At 46.4% G+C, this 13329-nt stretch overlaps 1 protein-coding gene across 2 annotated transcripts in view; it reads left to right on the forward strand.

The window, feature by feature from the left end:
- Positions 1–1398: 1398 nt before the first annotated feature.
- Positions 1399–13329, forward strand: part of RNF217 (ring finger protein 217) — a 60728-nt gene continuing 48797 nt past the window's right edge. For both annotated transcript variants that reach the window (XM_056487757.1, XM_056487756.1), the window contains exon 1: positions 1399–2287. In XM_056487757.1, coding sequence (XP_056343732.1) covers positions 1649–2287 — 639 coding nt within the window. In that variant the 5' untranslated portion in view covers positions 1399–1648. The remainder of the gene's footprint in view (positions 2288–13329) is intronic.

The following is a 13329-nucleotide window of genomic DNA, read 5'->3' on the forward strand; positions in this document are numbered from 1 at the left end:
CACATTTCTGGATTAACAGTGGGGTAACATTTTGGTTCTTCAATGATTCTATCTTTCTGGTTTTTACTTTAAGTTCCAACTTATGTGGTTGACCTGTACGAAATTCTAATGTTTTTTTCAACCACTTTTTACACTTCATATTTTCAAAGTAAGCCTTGGGATCATAGTCTCTAAAGGCTCAAATAAGAAAAGTTATACATACTGTTTAAAATAAAAAATTCCTCTACGTTGTTTTCCTGGAGGGGTAACTATAGTCCGACATTGCACAAATTCATACCCGCTGACTTTCACATCTAATTGGGTCTGCATTTTCAAGGCGAAGAGTCCCCCAAGCCAGGAGCTGTTGCCATGTGCTACACAGAGCCAGCGGTGCCTCCACCGCAGCCTTCAGCAGGGCAGGGCAGGCTCCCTGTGCGGCTTTCCGGGAGGCTCAGCTCCTTGCCAGGGTGCACGTGTGCTCCAGTGCTGCACAGGAGCCTCCAAAGCTGGACTGGCCACATGCAGTGTCCTCAACGCCCTGCACCCTGGGACACTGAGCAGCTGCGTTCTGAGCTCAGACACAGAGCCAGGCAAGCGCACGGAGCTGCTCCCTGCCTGAGCCTGCCATCATGAGCTCACCGGGGTACCACATGCACACAGCCATGGTGTCCCTGTGGCATCTCCCAACTTGCAGACCTCCTCCTCTCACTGCAGTTAAGCACGACACCATGTCCTCTCAAGCAGAGCAACTGATTAACCTCTGACTAACACAGCGTTCAGGATGGAAACAGCACAATCCACGTCAAGGTACTCAGTTGCCGCTGCAGCAGTTCCATGACATCTTCCCTGATGTAAATGATGACGTCAAGGCCTGGAGATGCCCTCTTCAAGCAGAGGCACTGGCGCACTGGCCAACTCTGGGAGCAGACTGTGCATACAACTCCCTAATCCCCTTGTGTACCAGAGGAAGCAAATACAGTGGATACCCCTGTTATTAACAGTTACAATTATTTTTGTGAATGCCACTCTATTGCCTTCATGCGCGGCTCTCACAGTGGAGTTGATGATGGTCACTACAATTTTTTGGGGATAATTTTTAAGCAGACGCTCACCATTTACTAGGAGGACATTACTCTGCGGCCGGGCCGCAGGCACGGGCACACGGCGGAGGGCACCTGGGGCCGAGCACAACGCTGCCGGCGCCGCTCGCTGCCCGGCGTGCGGGCAGCCCCGCCGTGTTTACGGCTGAATGAGGGGCGCAGCCGAACAGCTGCGTCAGCGCGGGAGGGGACGGGCCGGGGCGGAGGGGACGGGCCGGGGCGGGGGAGGCGGGCGCGCCCGGCGGGGCGGCCGCCGCGGGCGGGGGGCGGTGACGCGCGGGGCGGGCCGGGGCGGCTGCGGGGCGCGGCCGGGCGCGCTGCCCCGCGGCACCAGGGGAGGCTGCCCGCGTCCTCCCCGGCATGGGGGTCGGGCTCGGGCCCGGGCCGGCACCCCGCGGGCGGCGCTGAGCGGAGCGGCACCCGCCGCTGCCGCCGCTGCCTCCCCCGCGCCCGCAGCCCCTCGGCGGGGAGGCCGGGCGGCGGGGGGTTCGGCGCGGCGGGGCTCGGGACCCGGAAGCAGAAGCGGGGCCGGGAGGCGGCTGGATGGGAAGGAGCGGCGGCGGGCGGCGATGGGGGAGCAGCAGAGCTCGCTGAGCGCCCCGCGGGCGGCCGCCGCGCCGCCGAGCCCGGCCGGGGCCCCGCGGGAGCCCGGCCCGGACGAGCCGCCTTCGCCGCGAGAGGCGGTCCCGGGCGGCGGGGCGGCCGGGCCGGGGCGAGGCGGGGAGCTGCTGCCGCCGGCCGCCGCCGGCTCCGAGCGGCGAGGGGCCGAAGAGGAGGCGGAGGCGGCGGCCGGGCCGGAGCAGCCGCCGGGCTCGGGGGAGCCGGCGGCCCCGGCGGAGGAGGGGCCGGAGGGAGGCAGCGGCCGCCGCCGCCCCCCCCGGCGGCACGTGTACTGCACCGTCTACTGCGTGGAGAACGACCGGCCGGCGGCGGCCCCCGGCTCCCCGCGCGGCGGCCCGGCCGCGGGGCAGCCCCCGGCGCGGCGCGGGGTGGTGCCGGGCGACGACCCGCTGTCGTCCGGCGGCAGCATCGAGGTGGTGGACCTGTACCTGCTGCCCGAGCCCTTCTCCGGGCTGATCGCGGGCGAGTTCGGGCCGCTGCTGGTGCTGAGCTGCCGCGTGTGTCTGGAGGAGAAGCCCATCAAGCCCCTGTCCTGCTGCAAGAAGGCGGTGTGCGAGGAGTGCCTACGGCGGTACCTCAGCTCCCAGGTACTTCCCAGCGGGGTGTGCCGGGGGGCTATGGCCGCCTGCTCGGGCACTGAACCGGGCCGTGGCGGGGGGTGCGGAGCGGGACGGAGCCTTCCCGTCCCGTTCGGAGCGCGTTTCGCCGGCACCTGCGTGCGGGCCGCGGATGCGGCGAGCGCCCGTTCCCGGAGCGCTGCTTTGCGCGTTGGTCGGGCTGGTCGCTAATGCCTTTTCAGACTCTTCCCGTCTTTGCAAGGATTTTCGCTTTGAAATCTCAAACTCTTGCTGCAAAACCTGACCGGCGGCACCGGCTTTCTTTAAGAGGAGGCCAAGGAGCGATAAGGAGCGGAGTTCGGGAGCACTGGCAGCCGCCTCCGGAGCGGCTCCCGGAGCCGGGGGTTCGCCCGCTGCCCCTTGGGGCTTGCTGGTGTTCGGGCCCTTGGTGCTGTTCCTCGCGGGACACATCGCGTTTGGTGCTACGCCAGTTATGCAAGGTTAAAATAGCGTGTGTGTGACTGTTGGTGAACAATTGCAGTTAACAACAGTGAACTATAACTTCTTTGGAAGAAAAAAATTGAGAACACAATTTTTTCATCCTGGGCAAACACAACTGCTCATCCTGGGCAGATAGCTGGCATGAAAGTGCTTACATGTTCATCACTGTTTTGTCAGCCGGAACTGCTATTTCAGACAGAAATCAGCAGCTTGATAACTAAGCTCTGTCTTCGCTAATGTTTGCAGTAGTTAGTTTAGCACCACAGAATATTTGTGTGTTTCTGCTGCTAGTGTAGTCATACCCTAAACATGAAGAACAATGGGAGAAGTATGGTGTATGTGGGGAAAACAAAACCAGCTAAACCCTTTGCTTACCTCCTTTATGCTTTTATTCAGCAGAAGCTTTTAGGATGTGCTTGGTGGAGAAGTGCTAGTTTGGTGGTGGAATGTATTTTTGCACCTGTTTGGGTATGGTGCTGTGCTGGGGCAGTTTGTGCTCCTGCTGGGCTGTGCCTGTAGGGAAGGAATGGATTATTACAGCTACCCCTGCACTCTATAAATAGTTGACAGGCCTCTTCTGACCAGAGTACATTTCACTGCTTGGAAATTTCACGTGCTACCAGAAGTCAAGTATTTTCTCCTCTTTGGGCCCTGGTAGCTTATGTAGCATTTGCTGGTGCTGGTAGTGTTTGTTCTGGCTAATAGTAAACTCAGTAGCATTTTTATCATCTAGTTTTGATATGTTTAGGTAACAGTGAAGGACTTAACTTGGGAACTGATGGATTGGATGGTCAGAGTTATATTTTGTGTGTTTCCTGTAACACTGAAACTTGGGAGCACATAATAAGCCTTCTTGAGACTTCATGCACAGAGACCAGAATGATTTGATTTGTAGATAAGTGATAGACTGGAAATTCTCACTTAAGTTTTTAGATTGTATTGTCAGTGCACATTTGTGCTACTTTGAGGTCATGTGTCAGAACACTGACTTTCATTTAAGCTGGAAATTGAGAAGTGTTGTGATGTCAGGGTGGTCTTCCCGGTGTTTTGCAGGTGCCTGCAGTTTACAGTGATGTAATGGAAGTTACATGATCTGGTATCTAAAGCCATACTGAAGAACTCTTCTGCCTGATTTAGGCTGGACTCTTGGGAGAAGGAAGCAGTAACTTGGTGGCTGAAATAGCTGGCTGGCCTAGGAAGCAGGTATATGTGCTATGAAGTGAGTTTAGCATTGGCTAGGGGTTGGATGAGCATGCAGGGATGCCCTTCAAGGAAGCCACTACTATTGCTAAGCACCTGCAAAGCTGATCCCAGCAGCTGTTGAGAGACTGTGTGCCATATGGGTACTTACTCCTGTACATTAAAGGTGGGGCAGGGATACTCATCTTGAGGAGTGAGATTCCCAGAGCTCTTCTGTGGACATGTTGTTACAGATGCTTTCATGACCAGGCAGAATTTTAGTTTTTTGATAAATTTGTTAGGGAAAATTGAAACAAAATACAACAAATAGCAGTCCAATGTGTTCTTCCCTTATCCTCCTTTTTGCAAAGGACAAGAAAGTGATATTTTTTCAACAAGAACAAGAAGTGATCTGTTTTTCCTTTGTGCTGTGGAAGGACCCTGTGAGTCATCCTGGGAAGAGAAAAAGGCAACTCCGTGGCTGTTATATTAGAAGAATTTCTGGAAAGGATGAGTGAAAACCCAGTATAGGTTAGAAATCGTTACCTTTTGTCTTTGAGGTGGCATTTTTTTGTAGAAAGTTAAAAAGAAAATTTATGAGAAAGTCAAAAGGAATAAATGCTGAAAAGCTGAGTTTGTTTAAAAATTTCAGAAGATCTAACTTTTGGATATGATTAGCCTGATTTAAGAATGTACCTGAAATTGAAGACAAAAGGCTATTGAAAAACAAAACCCCAAGCAGCATTGTGCATAGTTTAGAGCTGGTTTTCTTGTCAGAGAAATAGTAATCTCTGCACTGGCTGACTCTACATCTCTGGAGGAGTGGTCTCTCATGCTGAAAATGTGGAATATGTTGGCAGAAGTATAACACTTAAAATAATTTGTGTTGCCTTTGATGTCTGTGTGTGTTCTCTCAGTTAAAAAGACTGTATTCTTCATGATGGCTTCATTGTGATTCCTGAAATGATGTTTAATGGAGTAGCAAAGTAAAAACTCTGTTAATGCACCCTGCTTTCTTCTATGCAAATATATAAGAGCATCAGAACTTCTCCCTTTGAGCCCTTTTATAGATAAGAAAATCAACTGAAGTTTTAGGCATTCTTAAAAGGAATGCCAGATGAAAATACTCCAATTGCAGCGTTTTTGCTCATCATGTTACCAGCATGCTGGAAAATGAGGGTAACATAACATCTGAAGGTCCTTAGAGGTCAAGTCCAGACTTTCTTATCACTGGCACCTTGCTGCATAATCCCTTTCAAAGATTTAGTGGCTGGAGCAGAAGCTTAGCAGGCGAGCCTGGAATGCCCAGGCTGATCTGGAGCCTGGCTTTGGGAAATTGCATAACTTTACTTGTGCCTCAATTTAGCTATTCTGTCTCACATCCTGGTAGTCATGGAGCACTCAGAGCTCTGGCTATGACCAGTTGATCTACCATTCACAAAAAATTTCTGTGATTATTTGGATTCAAAGAAATTGACTATATGGTGATTGATAGGTGTGGATGGTGGGTTGTTGTGGAAGAGGTTGTGGCTTTCGCAGCCCAGAATGTGGTGTGGTGGCTTTCACAGCTCAGGCATCTGGTGTGGATCCCACAGAGCCTGAGTCAGGTCCCAGCAAGCCCTGTCTCCAGGAGCTGATGCAGCCCAGAGCTGTTGTTTGTTATGCTTAATGGATGAGGTTGAAGAGTGTGATTGTCTGAAAGGCCGGTGGTCTCCCTCCATGGACTGTCAGGTATGTGGTGAGTGAGGCTGGGATCAAAAGTGTGGAAGAACCATTTCTCATTCAGCTGGGAGCTGTGGGTTTCTGCACTCTGTCATCCAGAGTACAAACTTGGGACAGGGAAGCAAGAACCAAGACACTTAATCTCACAGGTGTAATATTACATCCACATCTCCTTCACTTCCCATCTTTCTCTCCATTATACATGGCACCAAACCCAGGTTATTTCAGAAAGTGCGTACTCCCGTTTGCTAAAAAAGTGATTCGCTTCCTAACCACTCTGGGCTGCTTGTATTTTTACATCAGAGAGAACATTTCACTTTTCCTATAAAATGGCTGCAAAAGTTTTATAGAAACCTCAGTGCCTGCTTTTTCTACATGCAAATAGGGAAACTTGATAATCCAGTTTTGATCCTGTGCTCGTTAGTGATGCTTTATTTTGTAAATCTTGGAACTCTGTTGGAGTAGTCATTCTTATAGTAAAAGACTTCGAGTGAGTTAATTTAAGCACCATACTGTATTCTTCATTAGATTTTATGGTGCTTTAATTATAGGAACTCTAATGAGATTAGTAGCCATGTAAATCAGAAGGGATGGTTGGGGGTGGGGAGAGACTGCATCTGACAGTGTTTCATTCATGATTAGCTTTGGTGGGACAAGAATCCTGCTTTCTTCTGAGCATGAGATGTGGAGATCATCCTCCCTCTGCTCAGGACCTCAGTCTTTCTGTGACCCAAGATCTTGTTTTTGACTCTTTCCTTTTCTCTACATGATTTCTTTCTGAAAGAGCTGGAGAAAAAAAGCTGCTGACTGTTACAGTCAGGATTTTTGTGTGGAATATGATTATAAAGCTGTATAGTGAAAAGTTTAGGTGCAGTCTGCATCACATAAAACTAGAACTGGCTTGGAGCTGGAGGGCCTTAACACCTGTGTCTCATCAGGTGTCTGATGGTATCATATAAATGATACATCTTCAAAGCTGTAGTCTGCTGATGAAAACCAGCCAGCAGAAATGTAGGCACCAAGTGCTGAATCATCTGATGGTTAATGAGCTGCTTGTGCCCTGAGTCAAACCAGAGCTCAGAAAGGCCACTGTCATTCAACACAGAAGCTGCAGTATATTTGCAAAGGTAATAATTCTAAAACCTTGCTTTAACACCAGCTACCAAGTTGCTGGAGGGCTGCAAACTGCCTACCAGGATGTGATGGCAGGGTGAGCGACCACCCCTCCAGTGACATTGCAAAAATGCAGAAGTTCCCAAAGGAGGAAGAGAGGTGCAGGAGGAGAAAAGAACCTGCTGGTTTACAGGCTTTCTGAACCAAATCAGCAACCTCAGCTTCTGTAAGCTGGCTGTGTTCCCAAGGGGGCGGAGGAGAAGGCAGATACACTTGGTCTGTCAGATGAAAGCAGCCTATAAGCTGCAGGAGCACCTAAACAATGTCATTTTCAGCAAGAGCTTCTGAAAGTCTGTCGTGTTCTCCTGATATGTTGTATGCAGTTCCAGTGTCAAAATGATGCTCCTTGGGTGTCATCCTGAACTGTGGCATCTGCCTAAGGGCCTCTAAGATTGTAAGAGTTAGTCTTTCAAGCTGACAAGATACATGGCAGACTTTTAGTCCCTCTTGAATCCTTGGTGAATCCAGTTTGTGCCAAGTTTCGGACAGTTCACAAAATCCAGCATCGATGAAATTAGCTTTAACGAAGACAAGTTTTGAGCAATGTTCTTAAATGATAATACTGCTTAGTTATCCTAGTGTGTGTAGGCCTAGGTGCTGTGTCAGCATATGAGCACTGCATGGGGTATGTTTGTTCTCTGTGCAGAAGTAGCTTCAAGCTTACACTACATAACTAACTGTGGCTTCCTCTTGTTTGGATAAGTCTTTGCCAGGTGTCGAGCTGGATTTGTGGCTGTCCTTTCTTAGCCATGCTGTTATGAAGTGAAGTGTAAGAGAGGGGCTGTTCTTACAGCTAAAAACATTTTCAGTAAAACTCTGGGATACAAGATACTGAGAACAGAAAAGATGGTGTCACCTTTGAACAGTTGCAGGAAGGGTTTTGCTGATGGAAAAAGTCCTGAGTTCCTGAGGGGAGGGTAAATGGCATCATGAAGTGGTTGATGTTGGTAGTGAGTGGTAAGGGTAAATGGTGGTTGCTACAGTGATACCATGAGTATGCAGATGTTGATAATAGTTGATTTTGAAGTGTGAATTCTTCCTATGAATGGGAGATTGCAGCGGGAGATGGAGAACCAGTTTTGTTTTAGCTGGGGTTGAAGCCTAATTTTGAAAATGTGTAATTTCTGTGAAGCAGTAGCCCTCCTTGTCAGCTGTCTCCCAGCTGGTGTGCTGCATCTCGCTGGGCTGTGATGATGTTGGCATTGGGGACCACAGACAGGCTGAGCCATTAGGAGATAGTCTGCTGCATGCCTTCCCTCCCACTGCTCCCACCAGCTGTTCACAGGAGCTACCAGGCACAGGCATGGACTCACTCCAGGGCATGTAAAATTAATTGAGTAGAAGAGTGAACTGTTGGTGTTTAGTTGCCCAAACAAAAAGAAATGAAGGAGTTAAATGAGCATTGGGAAGGCCTTCAGCTCACCTCTGCCCCATTCCTGCTTCTCCACCCAGAACAACTGTTCTTCCAACTGCTCTGGGGCCTCTTGGCCCTTTATTCCTCTTTTCTTCTTGTACAAATATCTTGCTTCCTGCTGTCTAAACCAGCCAGGCTTGAGGAAAGTCTGTATTTTAAATGGCCAGGATGTCAGTACATTGTCAAAATGATTAAGAGTTGTAAGGGATGTAATTTCTTTAAAAGAATTCAAACTGGAGGCTTCCCCCTGGAGAAGGGCATTACTTACCCACCTGGGTTTATCTTTCTGTATGCTTTATCTGTTTGTGCTTATGTTTCTCCTTTTTTAAAATACTTTCTTGATGAATTATATTTTAAAGTAAAAAAGTCTTTGTCTATAGGGTTTTATTAAGCAAATACTGCTTTTTCTATACTAGAAAAAGTGACAAATTTGCATAGTGGTGAAGAGGCTATTTAATTTTTGAGTCCATTTTTAAGTACTTGAAAAATTTTTGGTAAGGCAAAGAAATTAATTTTATTGGAAGTTAAAAATTAGAATGAAAAATTCAAGATTTTACTAAGAAGAAAACTTTATGGATTTCAATTCCGGAAGGTCAGAAGTTTAACAGTAGTTTAGGCCAGATTTGGAATTAAAACTGAAATGGTTTAGATTCCATGTTCAAGTCCACATCTACCTTAAATGCTACCTTACTGCTTTGATTTGAGATTGATATATTTTTTCATTGGCAGCCTTGTTGGGATGTGGTATTATTCTCATTTACTTAGTTATGAGAAAGGCTGTGCAGTTTGTGGATTAGAATTCCATGAAAAGATAAAGAAATTTCCAAGTCTATCACACTTCCATTTCCTTAGAAACTAGCTAAGTAGACTGCAGAGCACTCATTTTCCCTAGTGATGTTTTTATTAAGTACAGCACAAACCATATAAGATTTTGTACTAGCAAATAGAAGGGGCAAAGTTTTATTTTCTCAAGCTTAGTCATCCTGATGCCATTGTGTATTGTTTTCTACCACTAAGATGATAGGAACAGCAGCAAAGGCAGGTACCTCTCTAGTTTACTTGGCTTGGCTTCCTGATCTTGTAGGAATGGTGGTGTATCATCTTGGGGGTGTGGGATGGGGATTTGAGTGACTGTCCCTTTAGCTTGTAGGAAAGGGAAGTCCTATCCAAACTGTTTCAGTTGTGACGTGGCTCTGTGGGGTTCTCACACAATACAAGGAAGGAAGAAAAGGGAGAAGAAGATTGCTGGGATGGGAAGGGCAAGATGATCATGTAGGAATTGGTTTGCTCCAGAAGGTGAGCTTGCTCAGGGTAAGCTTTCATAAGACAAAAGGGAATTGTGAAGACTGGTGGCCTCCATGTAGGGTGGATCCTTGGCCTCTATTTAAAGCTGCAGCTGAATACTGGCCAGTTATTCTGGTAAAGGGTGGCCAGAAAGTGAAATGGGACTAGCTCTTTTTCTGGTTTCCTGTCGGAGAGAGGCAGGCAGGAAATAAATCTAGCCTTAAAAAAGAAAAAAAACCAAACATAATAAGATCCTAAACACAGTCTAAAGTATAGAACTTCCAGGAAAATAATGGGTTAGTGTTTTACTAAGCTGCTGGAAGACTTCTATACCCCATTGGCAGCAGGGTGGGTGGAGTAGGTAGGTAAAGCATTCCATCTGTGACACAAGTACAGATTGTCTGTGAGGTACCACTTCCCCACAGAAGCAAAAGGAAGTCCTTCACTGTCGTCAGTACTGTTGCTGCTGTAGGGGGACAGAGAAATTATGGGGAAGGGCTTCTTAACCTTTCAGCCACTTTAATGTTGCTCACTATGAGTGTTAACTGAGGAGAGGACATCTTATGCCTTTCCATTCCAGTGCACCTGTGCAATGCTGGGTAAAATCTGTCCACTTGAAAGCCTCAAAGGAGCAAGCATATAAGTTGCTTAGTGCTTTTTCATATGCATGTGCAGTTCAGTTGTGCAATAGCTTGGAAACTCTGTTTAGTTAACTTTATGGCATTAGCATGCAGGTTAAAAATGGGAAAAAATGCAACTTTAGAGTTTTTTTTGAAATGGATGGATCTGCAACAGAGCAAAGATAGCCCACAATATTTAGATGCCTAGTGTTAGATACCAACTATAAAATGTGCATGTTCGTGTTTTTTTTGTGATGAACTAATCCATATGGAAGTTAGGGCAGAAAATGAGTTGTGAAGTACAGGAGTTCAGTCTAAGTGTAGTTGCCATTAGACACTTGTGCATATTGGCATATACAGGTCCACCTAGACCTCAAAGTGGCCAAAGTGTTAAAAGTATTAAGATCTGGATATTTCAAAGTATTCACATATCTGGTGGTCCCCATTTGCCTTACATAAGGGCAGTGGAAATCAAGCAGACTCAGAAATTTTTCACTCATTTGTGTAATGGAAAGTAAATTCATCCTACTGTTGTATTTCTCGGTAATACTTAAAGAGTAATCTTCAAACTTCTGAAGATATCCGTTCTTTCAAGACATTATTTGGAGTTCTAAGTTTATTTTAAATTACTAGCATTTTCCCAGTCAGTAAGATATAAATCTTCCTTCCAGTGAGTTGCAGCAGTTACTGATGGACATCACTGAGTGCTTTTGTCTCAGCAAAGTAGGTATTTCATGTCAAGGCTTGATTTGTTGTTCTTTCAGTGAAAGCAACTCATCAAATCCTACCTGAATTATCCCAGAGTGTAATGCTTCATGGGAACCTCACCCAAGCCATGACAGGTAGTCAGACAAGACCAGGCTATCACTTCTGGTAAATTAAGGATCCAAAATGAGTTCTGGATCTCGTTCTATTTTCTCTCCATGTCACGAAAAGGAAACTTGTCTAAAGCTGATGGCATACAGTGGTTGTAGCTAGCCGTGCTGCTTACCCTGGTCTGCTATTTGTTCCCTACTATTTGTGCATCATTTGACCCATCATCAGGAAAAAAGATCTGGTTTAAAAAAGTAACCTTTCACAGTCATTTTTCGCTTCTTTTATTCTTACCCAGTTTCTGATTGTGTTATGCACAATATGCAAATGTTTATTTCACTACAAGGTAGTACTGAATAAAGTGCTAAGCTGAGCTGTTTATTTTGGCAACTGTGGCAGCCTGTCAAACAAAAACATTTGAAAATTGCATGTTCACAAAGGTGGCAGATGGGGGTTTTCATTGGGGCTGGATGAAATCAAAACTGCAGTTTGGTCCTTTAGCTGCATCATTTCCTCTTTCACAATCCAGACGGAAGTTACAGTTTATGCAGTGCCTGGAGGTGCATCTGCACCCACAGCTCTTGGGCAGGCAGGGTCCAGGCAGCTACTGCAAGCTGCTCACAGCACTGAGGTGCCCAGTCAAGCCCAGGCTGGTACCCACTGGTCTTGTCTGCCACCTGTGACATCATTAAATATGAGCTTTCAACTAGCTGAATTCTAAAGCATCCCCATGTGTTTTGTAACATAGATTATTCTGAAGATAGTCTTTCAGATGAAGTTTTTTATGTGAATATTGTTGCAGAGGAGGAACCTGTCTTTTGATCTTGCTTGTTTCAACAGCTTTAGTTTGCTGCAGCTAGGCAATGCCAAGTATGATCGTTATTTTCTTGAGAGAAATTTTTTTCTGCACCACAGAGCTCTCAAAGGAAGTTTCTTGTTGTTCCTAATCCATTTGAATAACAAGTGAAAAGATGCAGAACTTAAAATTCTAGAAGAATTTGGAGGTTTTATTGTGTGGGCTATGTTGTGATTTGTTGAGGTTTTTTATGGTGGGTGGGAATAGGAGTGTTAAGTTTTTTCGTGTTTTGTTTTGTTTGGGTTTTTTTTCCTGAAAAGACAGAAAATGCACATTGGTATTAAATACAATGTTTAAAAATGTTCAACAGAGCAAGGTATAACGCTGTCATGGGGGAATTAGTATGCATAGTTAGATTGTGATAGTGAAGGTTCTTTTGAGCTTGGTTATACAGTCTCTTGGTATAATTAAAAACCCTAAAATTTCTATTGGAGAAGACAACCAAAATAATGTCTATTCCAGCATATTCTTTTCCACTCTTTTTCACTGTTTTTGTTTCTGTATGTGTACTGCTTTTGACCCATAAAAATTTTAAGCCTCTTTTTAAAATTAATGTAGGTTTTAAGAAAAGTTCTAGCATGTGCACTGGGTTGTGACTACAGTTTTCACAGGCTAGAATCATGTTTTTTAGTGGGCAGCTTTGAGATGTTTGCAGAAAGGAGTGGAGAGCAGGAGAAGGGTCCTGTTTCATTGCATCAGTAATGAAGTGGCACCAGATGATAAGTTTTCTGATACTAGCTTATCATTTTGTTTCTGCATCAAGTTTCCATGTAGAAGAATTTTATCTATCCTTAAGGTGAAAAGAAGGAGCAAGGAAAAGGTTTTTGATTATTTTTATTTTTCAAGTATGAGCTTGTCCAGCTGTTGGGATGTTAGTAGGAGACAGCGTATCTGGGTGAATGATGGCAGATGATGCAAACTGCTCATACTGATGAAACCACTAAAAACCTGAATGCAATTTGAGGCTCTAGTACAGAGGGGGAGAGCAGTGAGGCACTTGTATCTTCTGAGGCTTTGTTTGGAATCTCAGCTGTAGTTGGTTGATGCTGCCCAGATGCCAGACACCCACCAAAGCCTCTCTCTGTCTCCTCTCTGCAGCAGGACAGGAGAGAGAAAGTACGGGGTGTTCATGGGGTGACATAAGGACAGAGAGATCACTGACCAAACCACCACCATGGGATAAACTGAATCAGATTTATGATATTAATTAAATTTATTACTAACAAAATCAGAGCAGGATAATGAGAAGTAAAATAAACCCTTAAAAACACCATCTCCCTACCTCTCCCTCCTTCCCAGCTCCACTCCTACCCCAGGATGCTAGGAGACAAGAAATGGGGGTTATGGTCAGTTCATCACATAACAAGTTTCTTGTGCTACTCAGTGAGAGGAGTCCTTCCCCTGCTGCACCGTGGGGTCCTTCCCACAGGAGACAGTTCTCTGCAAGCTTCTCCAAGGTGAGTCCATCTCACAGGCAACAGTCCTCAAGCTGCTGCAGTGTGGGTCACTC

The sequence above is a fragment of the Oenanthe melanoleuca genome, chromosome 3 (assembly GCF_029582105.1).
Source record: "Oenanthe melanoleuca isolate GR-GAL-2019-014 chromosome 3, OMel1.0, whole genome shotgun sequence".
Taxonomy (NCBI): Eukaryota; Metazoa; Chordata; class Aves; order Passeriformes; family Muscicapidae; genus Oenanthe; species Oenanthe melanoleuca.